The 22829-nt window shown below is 40.4% G+C and overlaps 1 protein-coding gene across 1 annotated transcript in view; it reads left to right on the top strand.

Annotated features, from left to right (window-relative positions):
* MAMDC2 (MAM domain containing 2) overlaps positions 1 to 22829 on the top strand; it is a 70587-nt gene that overhangs the window by 22406 nt on the left and 25352 nt on the right. The window contains exons 3-7 of the mRNA XM_054398013.1: positions 13747 to 14012; positions 15416 to 15500; positions 16402 to 16539; positions 18757 to 19013; positions 21209 to 21302. Of these exons, the coding sequence (XP_054253988.1) occupies positions 13747 to 14012; positions 15416 to 15500; positions 16402 to 16539; positions 18757 to 19013; positions 21209 to 21302 (840 nt within the window). The remainder of the gene's footprint in view (positions 1 to 13746; positions 14013 to 15415; positions 15501 to 16401; positions 16540 to 18756; positions 19014 to 21208; positions 21303 to 22829) is intronic.

Genomic DNA, 22829 nt, shown 5'->3' with positions numbered 1-22829 from the left:
CAGCAGAGGTTTCTGACTCTGCAGGGTAACAGACAAAACTGATAGGGTCAGCTGATGGCACAATCTGAGACTTGAAATCTGTTTCTTGACAACAGAAACAAAGTGGTGAGTCATTGCCAGTGACCAGCCAGGCACACCAGGACTCCAGCTGGCACTGCCAGGAGTGGGGAGCAGTGTAAGGGAGTGCCTGTATGTGCCTGGCCCAAGCTCTGGCTCCGATTTCCCTCGAAAAGCTGTGTGTTTGCAGGAAATACTTAACCAGCAGAGAAGTCACCGTTCTTGGGGAAACTGTAAACATATAGAAAATGCTGAATGTGTGTTTTGACACTGCATGAGCACCTTCAAGCATGTGGACATTTGTCCAAATATCTTCTGGACTATGCAGCAAATGTGACACTAAAAGGCTTCCTCAGACAAGCTGGACCAAGGACTGTTTTTAGAAAGACCACATAAATCTTGGCAGATAAAGCAAAGTTATTTCTGCAGGGTTTATTTTTTGCATGGCTGCTTTTTATTTAAAATAAGCAAGGCCCATGCTGCTCAGCTGTGCTCATCTGTTGATACAGTTGGTACCGCAACCAGCTCAGGCAGTCCATGCTGAAAAACGGCAGCAAGGACAGGAGGGACACAGGGAGGGAGTATCTTAGTGTGCTTTTTTCACACTTTGTTTTTTCCTGAAGTTCCATCTGTGGACACTGTTGGGTACTAATGGCCAGCTGGGAGGCTTTGGGGTTGGATCTGATGCAGTCTTTTGGGGTTCTTTGATTACATTCTGAGCAATAAAATCAGGGCACAGGGTAGTATAACTGACTGCTGAGATTTGTTAGCTCAAGTGCACTAAGGTAAGTTTATATAAATGTTATTTCATGTATTTACCTAAACTTCATTAATGCTGATATAATCACCCTAGGATTATTAGTATGTGAAGTAAGTAGAATGAAGCATAATAGCCTTAATAATCTGTTGAGGGTGTGGGGGGAAATCTAATGGGGGCTCATAAACACTAGTACTTTGGAAAGTTTTGACAAGGTTTTACTTACTTTGGCAGTGACATGGGAGTCAGGATATCCTGAAGGAAACAGGGTCATGAACTGGCAGGGTCAGATTGAGAAATTTTTTCCAATGACCAGTTTACATCTCGGGTCCTGTTTCTGTCTTGATAAATGTACCTTACAGCTCAATGAGGGTATGCTAAATGCCCTTGCAAACAAATGCTTGAGGATAATACTGGATATTCACTGGAATGACATTACAGTGCTAAAATTTACCATAATTTTATGTAGATTTTTACTTCCAAAGTTATCTAGAGAAAAAAAATATTCAGGGCCTGGTGTGACAAATGGTGTCTGAGCATCCGCGATGGCAAGTGTCCCTGGACAACTGGGAAACATGTGAAGGGACTTCCTGAAGGAATTAGTTTGTTGACCATTGCCTAGCAAGGGGAAGCAGAGAGGTCACTGTGATGTGACAGATATGTGAAGAGTGGATGGGGCCAGACAGGTGGCAGAGACCTTTGCATATCCTGGGTGACGTCTGATGGCCTGAGATGAATTTAGATATATGAAGTGGTTCACTGACTTTGACTGAGTCCTGAAGAATAATTTGAGTGTGTACTTTAATAGAAAGGCAAAGCCTAAGAAAGTGTATCAAAACTCTGTTGATGGTGGTCAGCAATTAGATACCTTGTGGAAAGCAGAATACTGGTTCATAAATCTCTCAAATGCCTAAGCATTCATAATATTCATTGGCATTGATTTCTTCCTCTTCCCTTAGACTGGAGTTTGCACAAGGAGATATTTTTTGGCTTTTGCTACCAAATGATGCTTACAAACATCATTCTGGGTAGTCCAAATGCTTCCTTGAAGCTGAAGCTCCAAAACTAAATCTTGTTCTGGTGGTACTGGAGCCTGCAACTACGGAGGCAGAAGGGAGAGAGCCACTGGATAGCATCCTGTAAAGTATTTCAGGATCTTACAAATTTTGAGACCAGCAGTATATGTATCAGAGTGCAATTTTTCCATAATCCCTGTAAAAACTGGAAAAACATTTTGAGGTTAATAAGTACATGGAAATTTTGGGGGAGAAAAAAACAAACACCCAACCAATGAACAAACAACAGAGCAAGCTTTCATTCCTGGCTTTTGATTGATAGCAGTTTATACTTTTAAAATTATCCACTCATCAAAAAGGAATAGAGAATAGTAATTCAAGAAGAAAAAACAAAGCTCAGAGTAGCCATCATAAATTGAATTCCAGGATTCCTGGGATGCAAAATTAACCTCTTGTTTAATTTGCCAGTTTTAACAGTTTGTGTTTAAGGATACTCAGTGAGAATTTGCCACTAATGTTTGTTGAATGGAACTCCCTTGCAGGAGCTGGGTTATGACCAGAGCCCCTGTGCTCATCTTCTGATGGATGAGCTCTACCATAGAATGTGGATATGTTTCATCTGAAGTGTACTTTCTGATTGAAGGGAAGAGGCAGAAAGCTGGATGCAATACACTTGAATAAAAAGTCCTTTGGCAATTATCTCTGGACACAGGGGATTCACTCTCTGATGGATATGACAGTACTTAGAGCTCAAATAGCAAATGTAGATTTCTGGATTAAGTGTACAACTAGTTTCCATTTCCCTAAAATGTGCATGAGATGTTATAGAGATTACAGATATCTAGCTTGGGGCTATTTTGTTAAATGTTTGAAAAAACCCTTTCTACAGTTTTGCGGGTTTTGCCTTTGTCTGTCTGTCTGTACACATTCACACACATTCTCAGTTGCTACCAGCCACCTGCCAGGCGGCAATGAAATATAGAACTGCAAGTCTAGAAACATTCCTGCTAAATGAAGCCACTAGTGTTGATCTTTGAAGTGGCAAACTGCTGGATGCAGTTTTGCAGAGCTCCAGAAAATATTAGTCATCTTGGGGGTTTTGATGTTCATCATCCATAGATGTTTTCCTTGGCTGTAGGTTTTTTGGTTGCAGATGCCAGATCTTCAACACTCTGTGTTCCTAGTCCAGGATGAAGCTTGCTGGGCTAAAAGATGAGTCACTGTGACTGCTTCCTTACTTTAAGTGGATTACTTGAAAGTGACTATTGAGTAAACACAGCAGCAGCTAAGGGGCTGCCACAACAGCAGCTGGTGATAAATTAGTTACCAGATAGAGAGCTCCAACAGCTCTTAGAAACTGATGGTGTGGCTAGGCTGATTCCCTCAGGTGATCCTTCCACTAGATTACTGCTAGAACCTGTTGGAATCTGGTTAGCTCACTTGTATGCACTTTCTGTAGATGGCTATTTCAAGACATGGATATAAATATGTACCTCAGCCGTTAGCAGTTCTGTTTGTGTTTTGTGACTTGAAATCATCGATCAGCCCACCACAAGCCTGGCAGTCATCTTAACCATCTTGATATTAAAAAAAAAAAAAAAAAGGAGTGTAAAACCACCTAGCTTCCAGAAAACAGGAAACAGAACTGGCAGATGTTCTACCTCTGAAGTCAGTGAAACCAAATAAATCAAAATTTTTTTCAGTCTGTGTAGGACCTAGGGCATGGGTGAGTATCAGAGTAATTATAATTTATATAGGCCAGGCATATTTTAAGTGTAATTTATACAGACGAAGTATATTTATTACTTTCCTTGGAGGGACAAGAATTTGTGGGCAAAGGTTACATTTTTTTTTTTAGTTAATTTGATATAGCTGAGAGACACAGCCGAGCATTTAGACAGATGAGCTGTTTTTTGGGGGTGATGAAGTAGACCCAATGATTTGGCAAATGCAGAGAGAACAAATTATGCAGTAGAAAAGTTCTGGATTTATAACCTTTCTCTGACTGCATCCCTGTGGTTTGCAGGTACACTCCAGAAGACGCCACAGTTGAGGGTTTTTTTCTTTTGCAATGGCAGTGTTACAGATGCTGCTCCCTCTTGCGCCTAAGCAACATTATGCTGGGCAGACTTCTGTTTCTGCTTGTTCCGTCTATGAAGGCTTGCTTGTCCTCTCTCTCCAAGGGCTACTGCCTGCTGTGACCAGAGTCTTCCCACTGACTGCAGGTTTGCTTAAGAGTTTTGCTTACATGGTGAGTGTAATAGACTTTTTTATGCCCTTTGTGGCATAGCAAGGAAGTTTCTTAATCAAGAAGGCTTTGCTTTTGAAGCACAAAACATTGCAGACCATTGCAAATCAGGGCTGAGTATCTCTTTCTTCTCTCTCTTTCTCAGACTCTTATTCCCTCTGGCTGTACTTTTCACTCTGATCTGAGAAGAAGTGTGGCCCCAAAAGGACCACCTCATAAAACTCAAGAGTCCCCTGTGCCATGGTTTGGCTCACCAAATTCCTCACATTGGTTCCCCTGTGGGATGCTGGTCAACAAGTTGGTCTGGGTTGTAAATCTAATGGATTTTTCTTCAGAAAAGTGCCAAAGCTTTGTGGACTGTGGACAAGTAGATTTTCCTTGGGCAGGCTGAGATGTGCTTAGAACATAGTACAAAGTCAAGCTCGTAATGTGTTACAGACATACTCCACCACATCACTCTGTGTGCATCTGCATAAATAAATGAAAGAAGCACTGGGTAAAATAGACAACGCAAGGAAATAAGAGTAAAATTTCATATTCCTTTGCTGAGGAAAGGCAGCCTTGTGATGCATTCTGCCAGGACAAGTGGCTGCACTAGAAGAGCTATTTTAGTCCTTTCAACAGTGTGGTTGATCCTGGTAGAAACGTGACTTAGCAAAGGGACAGAGCTAGTAACGAAAGAGATGAGTACTGTGAACAAATAAATGCCTGAAGATTTTTGTTTTATTTGTTGTTTTATCTTTAATATTCCATGTGCATGGAAGACAATGGAAACTGATTTAGGGTGCCAGAGAGTAAAGAAAAAGCTTTTCTGAATTATTTTCTGATTCAGAAATTAACTGCAGGGAGTCTTGGGTCTTTAAATCTTACCTGTGTCCTGCTCAGGTATACCGTCCGAAGGAAATCACACAGAGATTTGAAAGAGCTGTTGCAAGGAGAACAAGAGAAAAATATGGAAGCCTTTCTGTCAGCAGATAAAAGGTAGTCAAAATTATGTAATGAACAGCAGGAGAAGGAGAACCAAGTGATCTGAACAGCAGCTCACTGGGACTGATTGGTTGGCTGATACAAACAGGAAGAAAACCAGGAAAGTGAATAAAAATCTGTGAGGTCATTGTGAAAGAAAATTTGCATGCCTTTTCTTTGGAACAATCAGAAGATTGGTATAAATGATGCATGATGTAAGTATCTTGAGACTTCAAGGAGAGCAAGGAGAGGATCCGGCTGTTGCCAAAAAGCTCTTATATGTTCATCCCTAATGCAGTGAAGCAACTCCTTTTAAATCAGAAACAGAAAACAGCAGTGCAAGCCAAACCGTTGCCAGACCTTCACAGGCATGCTGACAGATTGCAGCTGGAAGGCATTGCCGGTGTGGCAATATCTGTGATCAGATGCTGTTTCATGGCTAATTGCATTTCTTTTATGGCTTTTGACAGGCTTGCTAACATCTGTGTTCCTTAACTTTCTGAGGGAGCAAAGGACAAGGCAGGAGTTGCAGCTGGTAGTTAATCCAAGCCCACAGCTGGGAAAGGAACCTTTGAAGATTCATCCCCTGGTATTGGGAAAGAGAAGCTCTCTGGCCTGGTCTGGTGACTGGGGCAGAGTCAAATGATAAAACTGTGTCCCCGAGGGAGACTCAGTTTGTAAAGCAAGGTGAGCTGGGAGGGGCTGGGGGATCTCCTGTTGTCAGGGCTGTCCATCCAGCTGGAGGAAGGCCTGTTACTGTGTGGGTGAACTGCCTGCCCCTTCATTGCCCAAGGCTGTGCTTTTCTACAAAATGCTTTTGTTTTCAGTAAATACTAGGCAGCTTTGTGAAGGTTGCCTGGAAACCCCATTGATCCCTCTGAAAAAGCTGAGTAGCACTGGGGCACATTTAGCAGGGCCATCCAGTGCCCTCCCTGCTTGGGCAGCAAGGGGGATTTGAGTAGCTGGCAGCAGCCAGGCAAGACCCTGAGCATTTGATGCAGCACGGTGACAGCTTTAGGCTCCTATAGACACAACAGGAGGAAATGCCTTGACAGTAGCTGTGCATGTCAGTCACTGAAGGCATGAAACACAGACCACCTCCTCCTTCTCCATCCCTCAGTGATTTTCAGAGCTGCTTTTAAAAAACCACAAAGGAGACAGGGAGGTTTGAAGACCAAAAATGCTTTTTCCTATGATGACTGCTAATTGGTCCCAGCATATGCTGTGCAGTTCTTCTGTGGAGGATCTAATGGCTTACCAGGAATAAAGTTGTCTGTGGCTTGATAAAAATGAGAATATCAGTTATGCCCTGCAGGGTCAAGTAGCTTTAACTATGACACCACTCTGGATGTTTTGATACTGGGCCCTTACTTTTATTCAAGCAGGCTAGGCTTTGCTGTTCAGGCCCAAACGTGTTGTGTGGGCATCTGCCTGTTCTGGGGAGAAGCTGCCATTGCAAGTCTCCCAGAGGAGAGCCAGCTAAACATGAGCCAGCAGTGTGCCCAGGTGGCCAAGAAGGCCAAAGGCATCAAAAACCAGTGTGTCCAGCAGGACCAGGGAAGAGAAGAAGAAGGGAAGAAGCGTGGGTTTAAGTTGCGGCAGGGGAGGTTTAGATTGGAGATTGTTGTAAATGGTAAACACTTACTCTCACAGGAGTAGACCACTGTTGCTGCACTTCCCTATCTGCCAGATCAGGCTGGGAAAAGGTGCATGGGGCAGACCACCCAGAAGCCTGAGTAGTGGGCAGAGGTCCTCCTTGGGTCCAGCAGCAGTAGTGAGAGGAACTGCTTTCTCCAGCTGCCTGGGATGCACTGCTGCTACTTAGAAACCTTGCTCACACAAGGTTTTGATGTTTTTTCATCCATGTCAGACAGGACCTGCCCATTGGCGTGTAGATAAGGGCTTCAGGGATAAGCCTGCAGACAGTTAGGAGCTGGCACTGGTACCGTGACAGAGTTGTGTACCCTATCATCTGGCATGGGAACCTGGAGTGGGGGCTTTGTGTCCTCTAGCCCAATGTTGCCTAGCTTTTAAGGCTGCATGAACCCAAACTTTGCAACAAAGACCTCGAGCTCCAATGACAGCCCTCTGCTTGTGGATTGAAAGATACTGAAGTATTACAAACTGAATTTGTTTGACTTCTCACGAAAGATCTCCACTCTAGCTGCAGTTGAAGCTGATTTGCTAATACCACCACAATATTGTGGGCTCAGCTGAAATATTTGTGCAGGCTTTTGTGTGTGGGATTAGTTTGGGGATTTCTTTTACTTTCTTCATGGAATTGTAGGGCAAAATATTTTTTTCTAATTTAGAAGTCACCTGCTCATGCAACTTTTAGATTTCACTAGATACTGCCTAAAAAAAGAGAGAAAAGAAGCCTACCCTGCCCTCCAACTCTTCCTATTCTCTCCAAAAAGCCTTACCAAAATGCATGGTGACTGCTATTGATTAGAGGAAGGATTTTCTTCAGAAAATCGCAACTTTTTGTAGATAGAACAGAGTTCAAACTGATCTACACAGTTCTGTTTTTCAAGTCATACTGCTAGCATACGGTATAGTTGCACTGAGGAGGAGTAGGTTTGAAACACAGGGTCCTAATTCTTCTTGGGCTTACTATTTTGCTTGGACATGGAAGAATGTAAAATGAACACTTTAGCTGAGAAGTCTGTGTTCTACTAAAAAGAAATTGAATAAAAAGTGGTGTTGAGTCTGGAGCTTTTCTCTGATGCCACAAGTCTTCTAGGTTCAGTCAAAAGCTTATATGAAATAGATATTAGAACTTCTGAGTTCTTAAACTCTGAGACTTTATCTAAGCCTCATCTGTACCCGGGTTTAGCCTCCATGTGCAAACTTCATTTGCAAAATTATGTCTCTGTTGTTATATCTTTAATGTTTTTAACTAGTTTTTCCTGGAGATGTAAGAAGGCTTAATAGATCCTACAAAATGAACTGCTTTGCTGCCTTTTTTGTTTGTTTTGTTTTGTTGTTGGCAGTAAAATATTTTTAAAATAAACCCTAAAGCTGTGCCCCATAATCAGACACTGAGATTCCAAAGAAGGTATCAGTAAACCCAATTTTTGTCCTAAGAAACCATGGTAATATTATTTCCTGTTTCTATATGGGAAGTACAGAGAAAATCCACATGTGACTGGCTACTTTATGACATTTCTTGCAAGTGTTTGCCTAATCAAATGTAAATTCCCTAACTTACTCTGCTTCGTATTTTCTTAACAGTTTCTCTTGAAGCTCACTGCTTTTATGCAGTTTTTCTTGTAAAGCTGCACTGTTGGTGAACTAAACCAGCTGTGTCAGACATAAACCTCACAAAGTCTAACATGTCTGTGGTTACCCTTCCAAATTTTTAGAAGAGATACATCATTGAGAAGCTAACTGGTAATTTTAGTTATCCCAGTTAGGTTTTTTTCAGTTTTCTCAATAGAAATTTGTTTTAGTTTATTAGTCAGTGTCTGGCATTTTGTCTTATGTTACTTACAGAGAAGGCAACCAGTGTCGTTTCTGCACTGTTTTTGTGAAAAAAGAAAAAAAAATCACCAAATGTCGCTGAAACTCTCTACAGAACTGCTTAATACACCAGCAACAAGAGAGAGATGCATACAGAAGGATTTTAAAGGTCTTACCACAGCAATGTATTGTTGTGTGGAGGAGGAATAGGTTTGAAACACAGGGTCCTAATTCTTCCTGGACTTACTATTTTGCTTGGACATGAAGGAATGTAAAATGAACACAAGCTTGGTCTTGTACAATTTGATTCAGCTGTCAAGGAGAACTCATTATAGTAATGGGGCTTAAGAAAGTGCACTACTCACCAGCCTGAGTAGTGAGTGAGTAGTGAGGACAATGCATCTTAGCGTCCCCTTTCACTCATTTTTTTTTTCTCCCGGCTGTAACTGTTAGCAAATTAAGCAGTTCCTGGCTTTTGTTGTCTGTGAAGCAGCTTGTATGGTGTCTTCACTATAATGGAATACTGTTTCCTTAAAATGGAAAGGAAGTGCAGCTTTCCCTTATTTTTGCAGCCCCTTTAGGGCTGCATCTACCCTCCCTGAGCAAATAATTGCCACAAATTTTTAGCTTGTGTTTCTGTTTCATCAGGCTTTTCCTAGCATTTTGTTACTTTATTTTGCTTTCCTGTGATTTTGAAGAGTAGCCTGCTCTTAACTTCTGAATGACTTCTATAAATTAAATGCTATGGGCAGCTGAAGGAGGAGGATATTGAGGAAAAAAAATTGTGTGGCATGCTACAAATGGAGCTGCATGTTACATTTTCAATGAGAGATTTCAGGCTACAGCACTGAGCATTAATCAAATTTTCCATAGACTGCTAAATATCCTTTTTATTACTCCCACAAATAAGTGTGGAAAGTCATCTGCTTCTTTACTCGAAGGAACTCTCTCTTGGCATTGATTTGCTCTCACAATTGCTCTGTGTCAGTCCATGAGGTCTGCATTGTGAGACCTTCCTTTCTGCAGCAATGGCACATGTTGTTGCTATTGCTGAAATACAGTTTAATATAAAGGCCATTTAGTAAATGCCAGTATTCATTTGGAAGAATTTTAACATTAGCATTTTCTGTGCTTAATACTGCCGACTACTAGGCTCCCTGATCCTGATTAGCAAAGCATTTAGACTTGCACATAAAGACCTCTATCACTGCACTGGAGCAAATCACGCATGTGAACATCTAGAAGATGCTAAAACCATTAGCGGATTGAGGATGAGAGCACTCTGTTTCTAGAGACTTAATGAAGAGGTCACATTAATCTTTTTTTAAAAAGCAGCAACAACAGCAAACATTAAGAAGAGAGTTCATGGTCTTTGTACTCACATCAGTGGGGAATCAGTCTAAGCAACAGCAAGTGGAGAATGTACAGTCAAGTTTATAGTGACATAATCTTCCCAAATGGAAACTCTGTGAGGTTTGCTTTCTGTTTTAAATCACTATTTTTGTAGAAAAACCTTAGTTTACTTATAATTAAGTCCTAAAGCCAGGCAGCCATTTAAGCCTTGTAGCTGGTAATTTGAGGTCTTTCTATGAATGTGCTTTCCTATGGTAACAGTTATTTATTTCTGAGAAGAAAAAAAATAAAAGAAAATAACATTATATGAAGGCTCTGTTTACTATGCGGTTTCTAATAAAGTGCTGACAAAAATAGGGCTGAAATCTACACTGGAATTGGCAGGTATGGGTTCTGAATTATAGGTTTCTTTGTAAGCAAAATGGTCTAAACTCAGGCGAGCCTAAAAACACAGGTTCTTCATCTGAACTGGATATTGATATTTCTATACATTAAAAACAAATATTTGAGAAGCAGTTGACTTCTGATAGAGTGTTGGTGAGTTCCCTTTATCCTCTGTGCATGTGAAAAAGCATGCATACCTTGAACTAGGGCATGGCAGCAAATGCTGTGGATGCTAACTCTTGTGAACTAACTGGATACCTGTATGCAAGTGAACGGTTTCAGATTTTATGTAGTGGCAGATTAAGAATGTGGCAGGCACATTAGACCTATTTTAAAATATTTATTCCTGTGTTTATTTTTCTTTCATATGCTGCTGCAGTGACAAATTACTCATACTTAACTAGTGATTTTATATATCCCTTCAAGAGACTAAAACCAGCCACAGAATATTTAAAACGAAATTATGGTAGGAGGCAAAAGGAAAAATTCTGTTTCCTAAAAAGGGAAAGAAAATGCAGCCTTTCTATATTTACCCAGTCCCTTATACTACTTATGGCTGCCTCTACCCCCTGCTTATCTTAAATGGGTTGCTATGCACAGTGTCTACAGGTGAGAGATGGAGCAATTGCAGGGGGATGCTATAACATGCACTGCAAAAGCAATTGGGTATTGTCAGAGCTGCTGCCTGCTCCAGGCATCTTCCCAGGGGTGTATGGAAGAGGACTTTGTGAACCTTTTAGACCAGATTTGTACTATGCTTGTGACTCTTTTCTCATCAAAGAGAATCATAAAATCGTAGAATGGTAAGGGTTGGAAGGGACCTCCTACACCCCTGCCAAAGCAGAATCACCTAGGACAGGTCACACAGAAACACATTCAGACGGGTCTTTAAAGTCTGTAGAGAAGGACACTCCACAATCTCTCTGTTCCAGTGCTCCATGACCCTTACAGTAAAGAAGTTTTTCCTCATGTTGAAGTGGAACTTCCTGTGTTCTAGTTTGTATCCACTGTTCCTTCTCCTGTCACAGGACACCACTGAGAAGAGATGAGCATCTTCTTCTTGACATCCACCCTTCAGATATTTATAAACATTAAGATCTTCTCTCAGTCTTCTCTTTTCCCCAGGTCTCTCAGCCTTTCCTCATAAAAGAGGTGTGTTCCAGTCCCTTAATCATCCTCATAGCTCTTCATCGGACACTCTCCAGTATATCCTTGTCCCTGTTGAACTGAAGAGCCCAGAACTGGACACGATACTGCAGATGTGGTCTCACCAGGGAGGCGTAGAGGGAGAAGAGAATCTCCCTTGACCTGCTGGTCACACTCTTCTTAATGCACCCCAGGATACCATTGGCCTTCTTGGCCACAAGTGAACATTGCTGTCCCACAGATAACTTACTGTCCACCAGAACTCCAAGGCCCATCTCCATGGAGCTGCTTTCCTGCAGGTCAACCTCTAATCTGTACTAGTGCAGTTTATTATTCTTTCCCAGGTGCAGGACTCTGCACTTATTCTTGTTGAACTCATTAGACTCCCTTTTGTCCGGGTCTGCAGTCAGTCCAGGTCTCACTGAATGACTGCACAGCCTTCAGGTATATCAGCCAAGCCTCCCAGTTTCATATCATCAGCAAACTTTTGAATACTTTTGGAAAGGCAATAGGAGAGCTCATAGGAAGAAACTTCACAGTGGTTTGGTAGATTTTAAGGGTTTAGGCAGGATGTGGGAGAGAAGGGTGTGTCTCAAAGGCAAGTGACATATTTAACATCAGTCTGACTACTCTGTGGTCAAATGAAATAAGAAATGCATGCTATGTAGAATCTAAAGAGGTTAGTTGTACTGCTGTGAAGGACTGCCTTGACACAGTCTTTGACAACACTTAAAACTCTTGCTTACGGGCTGGCTGTTGAGAATTACTAACAAGAAAGCAATTTGTCTGATATACATTGCCACTAGGTTAGAAGGCTTATTTTCCTGATCATCTGATACCATGTGTGGTGGTTTGAAACTGCCTTTTTAATTTTTCCTTGCAAAGTTCAGAACAGAGAAAGTGAAAGAATGTAAATAAGTCACTATTGGGTGTAAGAAAGCAAAATAACGATTGTTCTAAACACTTCCATTGGATAGATAGAAATGTTTAAGAACTATTACCCAAAATAAAGTGGGCATTCTGTACATTCTGCAGTTGCTGGGCTGTCTGGCTGCTGTTTCTTCTTCTCTTCTGGCTGAAGATAACACACACTGACCTTGGCAGCTAAGTTAACAACTTTCTGCTTAACTAACTCTGCTTCTCTGTCCAGGGGTGTCTGGGGGGAAGCTCCTGGGAGAGGGAGGCCCCTTTGGGAGGGTTCCCTTGGGGGGAAGCAAAGGGAGATCGGTTGTGCTTTTCTGTTGATTGTATATATTTGTGAATGTTGTGAATTTTGTATATTTGTACATATTCATTGCATTTCATTGTAGATTTTAGACTCTGCTTGTAAATACAGCTTTTCATTTGCTTCCAGACTGAGCTAGCCTGGTTATTGGTGGTGGGGAGGAATTTCAGCTCACACCGACACACCATGTCTCAGACATGGATGTCCTAGCTTGGTTTCTTGTTGATTTTAAAAATCTTCTTTTTCCCTGTGTGTTACTTCTTTCTGCCATTGGATTTCAGGTTTCCATGACTCTCATGTCCCATTTACTCTCCTGATCTTGATTTTCATTTGCTATTGAAGTCTCCAGAGCCATGATTCTGTTTCACTGGAATTCATTGATTCATTTACTGTTGCCTTTTTCTACATGTTTTTTCTTTGGCCTTTTTTTTCCCTCCTTGTGAATTTTTAGCTTGTCACTGCATCCTTTCAGGGTTTTTTGTTTGTTTGTTTTGTTGTTGTTTGATTTTTTTTAAATTAAAGATAGTTATGTTTTAGGCCCTGCTCCTAAAATATCTATCCAGAGAGTAATTTTGAAATAACCCAAATGAAACCGCTCATGTTTAAATACAGATTTGCATTTGCACTTTTGTATCAGCAGATTTGTACATCTTAGTTTTACTACTTGAGAGTATCTTCCCAGTTTTCTTCTTTGAAACCAGAAATGCTTTAGAAGTTTTTGATATTGTTTTAAAATCTAAAGTATAAAAAAATGAAATAGTATGTTTTTATCTGTAAATCAACTAAATAATCCTACAGCATTTTCCTGCCTGTGTAAATTATCTTTTCAGTCAAGTCTTCTGTCTACAGCTATCAGTTCTGGAGGGCAATACATACTTAATAACCTGCATCTTTATTTAAATTCCAGTAAGTTTAACATTATGATTAAAAATGCTGTGAGGCACGTGAAGTTATGTTTGTGTGGGTACAGTGGGATATAAAAAGGTTAAATGACTTCTTTAATGAACAAATGGTGGTCCCAGTCTCCTGACTTATCCCTAGAACAACCATTCCCTTACAAATACGTACTTTTGTTCAAGGATGCAAAGCAAAGTCTCTGACATTTATTATTGTGATGTATGTCTGTTTCTAGGACATTACATTTCTGTGGATACATCTTACGAGGGTGAGAAAGCAGTGCTGTCCAGCCCTGAGCTGTATTCTGAGGAGTGGAGCTGTGTCAGATTGATTTATCAGATAGCAGCGACTCCAGAGACTTCACCTGATCCAGCCAGGCTCAACCTGTACTTGAGACAGGAAGGAGAGAGCTTTGATCGTTTGCTGTGGTCGACTGAGGAGCCTTCAGATAGCTGGCTCATAGCTAGCTTAGATTTAAAAAACAACACAAAGAAATACAAGGTAAGCCTGATTTTAGAAGATGCCACAGGCTTCCTGATGCACATGTTGGGGTATAAGGACTGTTTTTTCAACATGACCAGTCTGGGTCCTGTTCTTGGCTTTTGTCTCTAGGGCTGGCAGCATGTGAGTCAGTCCCTAAAATCAGTGAGCAGAGTTAGCTTGGGTCACACGGCCAATGCTATTCCCAGCAAATGTGTGGCATGGCTCACAGAAAAGCACAGCTGAATGAGCTGTGAGGTTAAGGATGCCTCACCCTATGGCAGCTCCGTGAAGCTGCTGGCATCCTGTAGTAAATATCAGACCTGCCAGGTCTTGGCTCTGTGGCTGTGCTCACTCGTTCTTGCCCTTTGTGCACTTCTAGGAGGAATCAGAAGCTGAGATGAGAATATTTCTACCCAAAACTTGTTGCATTGCATCTCATAAAATATCCTCCTGTATAGCCACAGCTGAGGAATCTAGAGTCCCATATGCTATATGTGACCTGGGGGTTCTAATCGACAGGCAACTGAATATAAGCAAGCAGTGTGCCCAGGTGGCTAGGAAAGCCAATGGCATCCTGGCTTGTATCAAAAACGCTGTGTCCAGTAGGAGCAGGGAGGTGATTGTTCCCTTGTACTCTGCTCTGTTGAGGCCACACCTCGAGTATTGTGTCCAGTTTTGGGCACCTCAGTACAGGAGAGGTGTGGGCATGCTGGAGCAAGTGCAGAGGAGGGCAAGGAAGCTGGTGAAGAGCCGGGAAAGTAAGTCTTACGAGGAGTGACTGAAGGAGCTGGGGCTGTTTAGTTTGGAAAAGAGGAGGCTGAGGGGAGACCTCATCACTCTGTACAACTACCTGAAAGGACATTGTGGAGAGGCTGGTGCTGGTCTCTTCTCATAAGTAATTCGTGATAGAACAAAAGGGAATGGCCTCAAGCTACGACTGGGTAGGTTGAGACTGGACATTAGGAAAAAAAAATCATAGAAAGAGTGGTCAGGCATTGGAATGTGCTGCCCAGGAAGGTGGTTGAGTCACCAACCCTGGATGTGTTTAAAGGTTGTTTAGACATACTGCTTGGGGGTATGGTTTAGGGGTGAACTTTGCAGAGTAGGGCTATCAGTTGGACTTGGTGATCCTGAGGGTCTTTTCCAATCTGAGTGTTTCTGTGAATCTGTGAAGTGCTGGACTTCTCTGGCCTTGTCTCATTGGCCTTTAGTGTCCCTTCTGTCCTCAAGAAAGGGTATTGACTCTAGGTGTTTAATGCATACTGGCAAGCTTTTCCAGCAAAAGCACCTCTCTTGACTATAAGGATGATAAGCCCATCACACATATTTAGTTTGTTCCTCTGTTTATCCTGTTTAAATGTCTAGGGTGATAATGGCAATACTGAAACTCTAAAATTTATAGTTTGGTTTATAATGTGCAGATTGTACTGGAAGGTGAAATGGGACAAGATAAATCAGCCAGCATAGCAGTTTTTGAAATTAAAATAACTACTGGATATTGTATTGGTAAGTACTGTGTGCTCAACTCATGTTTTCTCTGCATTGAAAAAAAATGAATTTAATATCTAGATTTAGAAGAAAGACAATGGCTTTTTCCTTGTTGAAAAATAGGCTGTCATATTTGATACAGATATTTTTAAAGCTATTTTTTAATTTGCACACACTGATGTGTGGGTTTTATTTTGCCCATCTCTGTGATATATATAGAAATTTCACATACAATAATTCATTCTAAAGCTGTTTATTGTTCAAGCATGAATAAGTGTTATGTGTTCATAAACTAGACTGCTGCAAATATTAGGCATAACATCTGTGACATTATTTCTGCTGTCTGCCTGCTCATTCATCCTTGCAGTGGTATCTACAGGATGCAGATTTCAAAACCCCATCGATATTTACACTTACTGCTATTTCCTCATGTCATTTGCCAAAACCACTAATGGAATTCAGAAATTTCAGTATCTAGAAGGCTGGGAGACCTTTGCATTTCTGAGGAGTTTTGGTACAGTCCCACCGAATTGTCACAATTCTTTGGCTCTGTGAAGGAGACAAAGCAGTCTCATTAATGCTATGAAATACTACTTCTGCTTTTCTTCTAGCCATGGGAGTTCTGCTCTGATTAATAGTATGAAGAAGAGTATTTTAAAGTTCTTTTATTTGGTTCTAAATTACAACAGTCCTATAATGCTAAATAACAGTTGGACTGAATAGGATGGTAATGAGATTCTTATCAAAACTTGATCAACAATTGCGGTTAAGTTTGCTTCCATTAATTATAAGTTTTAAGCGCTCTGTCCAGTTTTTTAAATAAAGGCATAATCTGCACAGCAGTGCTTAGCAATAGCCTTTCTTCCAGTCTCTCTAATGAAAATGTATGCACTTAAGCTGGTGATGCCTGCAATTGCAGAATGTGACTTTGAAGAAAACCATCTTTGTGGCTTTGTGAACCGCTGGAACCCCAATGTCAACTGGTTTGTCGGTGGAGGGAACATTCGCAATTCTCAGTCTATCTTGCCCAAAGACCACACACTTAACAGTGAACTGGGTAAGCAACAAACATAAAACAGAAGTACAGTGGAAAATTTTAGTCTGTAATCCATGTATGACTCTTGTACTGCAAATTATTATGAGAGTTCTTTCTTTTCTCCTGTCATTGAGCAGGGTAAGAATGACTTATGTGAAAAAAAACAAACCCAAAAGAGATTAGAAAAAGATGTGAGGAATTTGCAGAAGCCCACAAAAAGTTTTGTGTAAGATTTATGATAAGATTGTTATGCCCTTTGCTAGGCTTCAGCATTATTAGGATAAAGATAAAGTTTTGGACAAAGAGGGAGAAAATTCACCTTTCTGTGCATTCCAAAAGTATGGGCCATAAAAAGTTTTGAAATTTTGTACTGCTACTCTGTTTTCTCTCCAGTTGCTACTGGGAGAGCTGAATGGGAAGGCTAAGGGATTGGATCATATTTGGATAATCATGGGTTAAATTGCACAGTTTAGGAGTTTTGTTTCTTTCAATCAAATGTGATGCTGTTAATAGAGTCTATTGTAGGCAGAATGTTGTAAAGACTTAAAGGAGTTTCAGTACTTGCCCTGTATGAAATACTCGTCCCCGTCACTGTGTTGAGAGAAGAATGTTTCACATTGTCATGAATCTGCACCTTTTGTCTACTATTGCATGAGGTACCACAGTAGGTGACAGTCAGGAAGCCTGGCTGGTGCAGCACACTGTGTGTCTCAGACAATGTGATGCTTGCAAAGGTGTAAGGAATTGCATCACAAAAAGCAGGGTTGATCCTCTATCCTTAACTCATGCCGCTGTGCCTTTTTATTTATTTCACAATTGTGTGAGTTGAGTACAGAGTGTCAGTCCAGCTGTGCATCACCCCGTGGCTTCTAAATGCTGGTAAAATTTGGGTGGAAGTTTAACTTGCCACAAACTTCAGCAGCAGACAGTGGCTGTACTGTATGTGATAGGAAACACTGCCAGCTGGGAGGGATCTGTTTTCTTGCAGCTGCAGTTTCTTTTTCACACCAAACCCTCGCTGCTGACCATTGTCTGAGAAGACCCCAAGAAGCCAAATATCACAGAAGAGCCTTCTTTTTGCATGAATTGTGCTATGAAGATACATCTGCCAGGAAGATCACAACTAAGCTATTGAGTGTGGTAAAACTGCAGTGCAAAGATGAAGCCCAGAACTACTCATGCAAATACTGTTGAAATGTCATCAGTCCCCTGGCAGTGGGTAGGCTGGAGGAGGCCTACAGCCAAGCAAGCCCTTTCCTCTCCTTCCAAGCAAGAAGTGACATCTCCAGGTTTGAGAACACTATTAGCTAATCAACATAGTGGTGTAGATGCAAACCTAATGGCATCGTTTGTAGTGTCCATACTGAAGTACCCTGTCAGTTTTACACTTCATTCTCCTCTTAATTTTTCTACTTGTGAAAAACTATTTTTTCATTCATCAAGTGACGCTGTTTTACGCTGTGTTCTTGGGAGTGTAGAGGAAGAAGAATTACAGATGCACAGCATATTCATGTACATGGGTGTGTCCTGTTTAAATCAAGAGAGCTTACCCAAAATCAAAGTCTGAAAAGCTTTATCCTTTGAAGACCCTGGAGGTCATATTGGCTGTTGAGCGGGAGGGACTCTACTAATCTGTAATGCAATTTTCTGCTTATTAACATCTACCCTGGCAAAATCCCATTTTTAATGGATTTTACAAAACCCCGATCTATTTAGTAAAGATAGAACATGTAGAAATCAAATCATAGATAGACTGAACAGAATTATGCAGGCAGTGAAATTTGAAGAATAGAGGTTATTTGCCAATTCATTGGATATATTGAATGAACTGCTGAGTAAAGCGTGAGGGAACGCATGGCTGTAGTCTTGTTTGTTTACTTGGGTTGCCTCAGTAAAAGCTGCACTTTGGAAAAAAAATACTGTGCTCTTAAGAGGCAGGGAATTTACCCACTTGTAACAGATTTTTCTGATTATGAATGGTTCCCAAAATTCATGGAGTTTATTACTTCTTTAATATAAAGGTCTCAAAGACTTTAAAAAGAGCTGAGAATTATTGTTTGTCCAGTATCTTAACCAAACAATTTTGGGTTGTACATAGGAGGAAAGGGGGAAAAAAAAATTCTCTTAGAATTCTTAAAATATCCTGGGAATCACAGTTGTTGTCCACACGTCTAGTCCCTGCCAATCTCCTGATGCTTCTTGTAATGTCCTTCTACCAAGTATCTTTTGCACTTTTAGGTCACTACATGTATGTCGACTCTGTTTATGTCAAGCATTTTCAGGAAGTGGCCCAGCTAATCTCACCAAAGACCACTGCTCCAATGTCTGGCTGCTTATCTTTTTATTATCAACTTAAGCAGGAGAGCAGCATTGTTTTTACTGTTTACTTGAAAGACACGAGTGGCTTTTATGAAGAGATCTGGAAAACGGACAGTGCACTGACTGCGGACTGGATGCTAGCAGAAGTTGACTTCAATGCACCATACCCCATGGAGGTAAAGCAATCATTCCTGTCCAGTTCATCTACAACTTCCAGGTTACACCAGACATCAGTGCAAACTCAGACCAAATCAGGAACATGGCAGTGGCCAATCAGTATCTGAAAAATGGTTATAAAGATGCTGGCAATCTGTCGTTTCCTTTGTCCACTTCATAATGCTCAAAGAGGAATCATTTTTCATACTGTTGCTTGATTTTCAGCAAAGTTGAAGTCAGGTGGTGAAGTGTTTGGAACTGTGGGAGGCTGTAAAGTCCTTCTAATGTGAGGTCTTTCAGGTCCTACTAAATGAGGTCAGTGTCCTCTCAGTCCCATATTTCTGTGATCAGTGATCTATTCTGAACATCATAAAAATGCATTCCTCTGATGCAGAAGAAAAATTTAGAAAAATATTTGAGCTTTATTCCCTGTTGAGCCTTATACAGGCTTTCTGTGATTTCAGAAGAGTCCAAATTTGGTCTTAATAGGACATCAGTCCTTAGATGTGAAAGCCAGCTTTCAGTGGTTACTATAATTAGTTTCAAAAGTATCAGAAATATTTTTTTTTATTCCCTCGAGTTTATTAAAAAAAAAAACAAAACAAACCTGAGAAGATTGGAATAAACTTATATATATATATATATATACACACACTTTTATATACATATATATAAGTAACTTATAAATATATATACACACACACATATATATACTCTGTGTGTGTAAAATACATATATTCACACACATACATGTATATGTATAAAAATGTGTGCATCTGTATATATGGTACATATAGATACATAGATACATACAGATATACAAAATACGTATTCTTTAATACATATATAAATAACTTCAAAGACTGGAATGAAGTGTATCTGAGCTAGATCGTACGGTCCTGCTCTGGCAGGGGGTTGGACTCAATGATCTATTTGGCTCCCTTCCAACCCCTGACATCCCGTGATCCTCTGATCCTGTATAGGTTTTACATATACATCTATGTATATTTTTATATGAATACATACTCTCTTCCTATGTATACACTTCTAACACTAGAACTACAAGTGTGTTGGCTTTCATTCTACTGGCTCTAACTCCTTTTAAATTACTTGTTAATTCACTGTACACCTGCATATTTTCAGAATTTATTAGAGGTAAAGCTAATTTCATAAGATATTACATAGTCTTTTATACTGTAAAGTCAGTGACCAAGTCATCTATTTGAATTGCTAGACTTCAAATGCTACGGGAAAGGAGATGAGGTTTGATAAGGTCCATAATACTGAATGGTAAGTGAATTACTTAGTCAATAAATAGAAAATAACATGCAAGGGAAAAACAGTCCTAGCACTATAGATGGAAATGAATTAATGATCACTTGGAGCTTGGCATTACAATGGTTAGTTTTGTGAAAATAGCCTTACGATTCCTAGTGGCATTCATGTTGAAAACAATCGATACTGGAATAAAGAGCAAAACAAAGGATACCGAACCACTGGATGAATGCGCAGGGTACCGCGGTGCTTGGCAGAGCATGCAACCCCAACCTGCTCAGTTAAACAAGGACATCCTGGAACTGCAAGAGGAAGTTGGGAATAATCATAGAATCATTTAGTTTGGGAGTGACCTCAAGGATCATCAAGTCTAACCATCAACCCAGCACTGCCAGGTCACCACTAAACCATGTTCCTCAGTACCACATCTACACGGCTTCAAAACCCCACCCAAGGATGGGGACCCCACCACTGCCCTTGGCAGCTTTGTCTTGAGGCCAAACAACCCTTTTGGAGAAGAAACTGTTCCCCATGTCCAATACAAACCAAAAGTATGGAGAAGTCACAGTAATGAAATAATAGTTCTTGGCCTGTAAAAAAATTACTTAAGCAGAATATGTGAAAGGTTCATAAAAACCGTTAGCAACACAGAAAAGATTATCTGTTCCCTTTTTCTCATAATTTACATTGCTACTCCACATTCTTGATTAATAGTTAACAGTTTTAAAATAAAGCAAAAAAAGGATTTTTTTCCTACATCATGTAACTAGAACTAGAATGCATCAGAAATGCAATGTGAGAGAAGAAGAACTGAATGCTTGTCATCATCTTCAGTTCTTTCTCTAGGGGACCTCTGGTCAGACTTCTGTAATACCAAGAGATGTACTGAAATTATTGTTGCGTATATGGTAGATGAATAACAAACAATCATCATTTCCAGGTAATATTTGAAGTTGCTTTCAATAGTGCCAAGGGAGGTTACGTTGCCCTTGATGACATTTCTTTCTCTCCAATTTTCTGCAGCAATCAGACAGGTATGAGTTGTCATTGCTATTTACCTTCCTTTTCTCTCTTTGCTTTGCCTCTGTGAACTGTCTGTTAGTACCTACAACATTTGGTAATGATGTGCAGATGCTACCTTCTCAACTGACCAGTGCTGTTGGGTCATAAACCAGCCAATAGACAGTAATGCCATTCATCTGATACAGAAACCAGTCCCTAACTTTTCCAAACACCTTGCATTAGTGATCTGTAACTAGAGCAATGAATTGAATGCTCAGCTTTTGAACAAATTACTACTTCCAAGCCTCTTGCAGAAAAAGAGGGAGATTTCTCCAGACATGATTGTATAAGGAAGAAAATGTCCTGGACTTTTCATTATTGCCTATGTGGGAAATATATTTGTCTCTATCACATGCCCTGAGACAAAATGGGAGGTATTTTTTTGTTGCAGACAGTGGCACATCTGTCAAGTTTTTATTATGTTTTTACAGCAGCAGAAATCAGCTGAAACTCTGCCACAGAGGCAGCTGGGACAAAAGACTTTGTCATTTGTGAATGCAGCCTCTTAAGTAGCTGTGTACTGGTTGCTTGGGATTCACTAAGCAATAGTCAAAAGTAGATTAGTGGTTTCCATTCTTCTTGTCACCAGTTTGAATTTTTGGCTAATATTTTGAAATGATCAAGGGAAAAGATAATTTTTGCTCTTTTTTAGCTGCTTAGAGTCCCTCCTAAATTTGCCTGCAATGGTCAAATACCAACAGGACATAGATTCCAGATATGTTATTAATCCACCAATCTAGTTGTTACATTAACTTCTCAATCTCTGCTCTGTTTTAGCTTTGTTTTACAACAAAAATCCTGAGTTATGTTAGCACTGTGCTATGGATTGGAGCTGTATGCTCATCTGTGTTTTCGATTTTCACTTCCAGATGGATTATATGTGTTGATGTATGGGATAAATTTATAGTACTTTCTGCCCCAGTCTGGATTTGCTCACATTATCATGGCCCAAGATGTATTCTGACTGGTAAATTTGATAGGTTCAGCTAGAACTCTGCCTACTAACTCTCACTCTGAAGTTTTGTTTGGTTTTTTGTTATTCTGATTGAGAAATGAATGTCAATCATTATATTTTGTTGAAATATAACAAAGCTGGTTAATCCTTCAGACCTATGCCCTATTTCCATCTCCAATAGTTTTGAGCAGAGATGTTAAAAAGCAAGAAGCCTCCATTTTCCTTGTATCAGCGTATGCGTGTATATAACAGCATTAAGTTTTTCCTTGAAGTTTTGCTCAACAAACACCTCAGTGTTAGCCAAATGGAGGGATGAGGTACCAGAGTATTAAACTTGCTCACCAAAGGATGAATCAAAAGATGAGTTCAATGCTGCATGGACCTAGTAGTGCTGCATCTGTGTTTTCTTTAGCTAGGAAAGCAGAGAGGGGAGACCAGAGGTGTCTCCTTTTTTTTTTTTTCTGCAGGCAGAGAAAGACACATAGGCAGTGCTTATATCTGGCTTATTTGAGGCTGAAAAGACCACAGGCATCTCTCCACAGCC

The sequence above is a fragment of the Indicator indicator genome, chromosome Z (genome assembly GCF_027791375.1).
Source record: "Indicator indicator isolate 239-I01 chromosome Z, UM_Iind_1.1, whole genome shotgun sequence".
In the NCBI taxonomy this organism is placed as follows: domain Eukaryota; kingdom Metazoa; phylum Chordata; class Aves; order Piciformes; family Indicatoridae; genus Indicator; species Indicator indicator.
The sequence above is the reverse complement of the archived record's forward strand: the minus strand, read 5'-3'. Positions and strand labels throughout refer to the sequence as shown.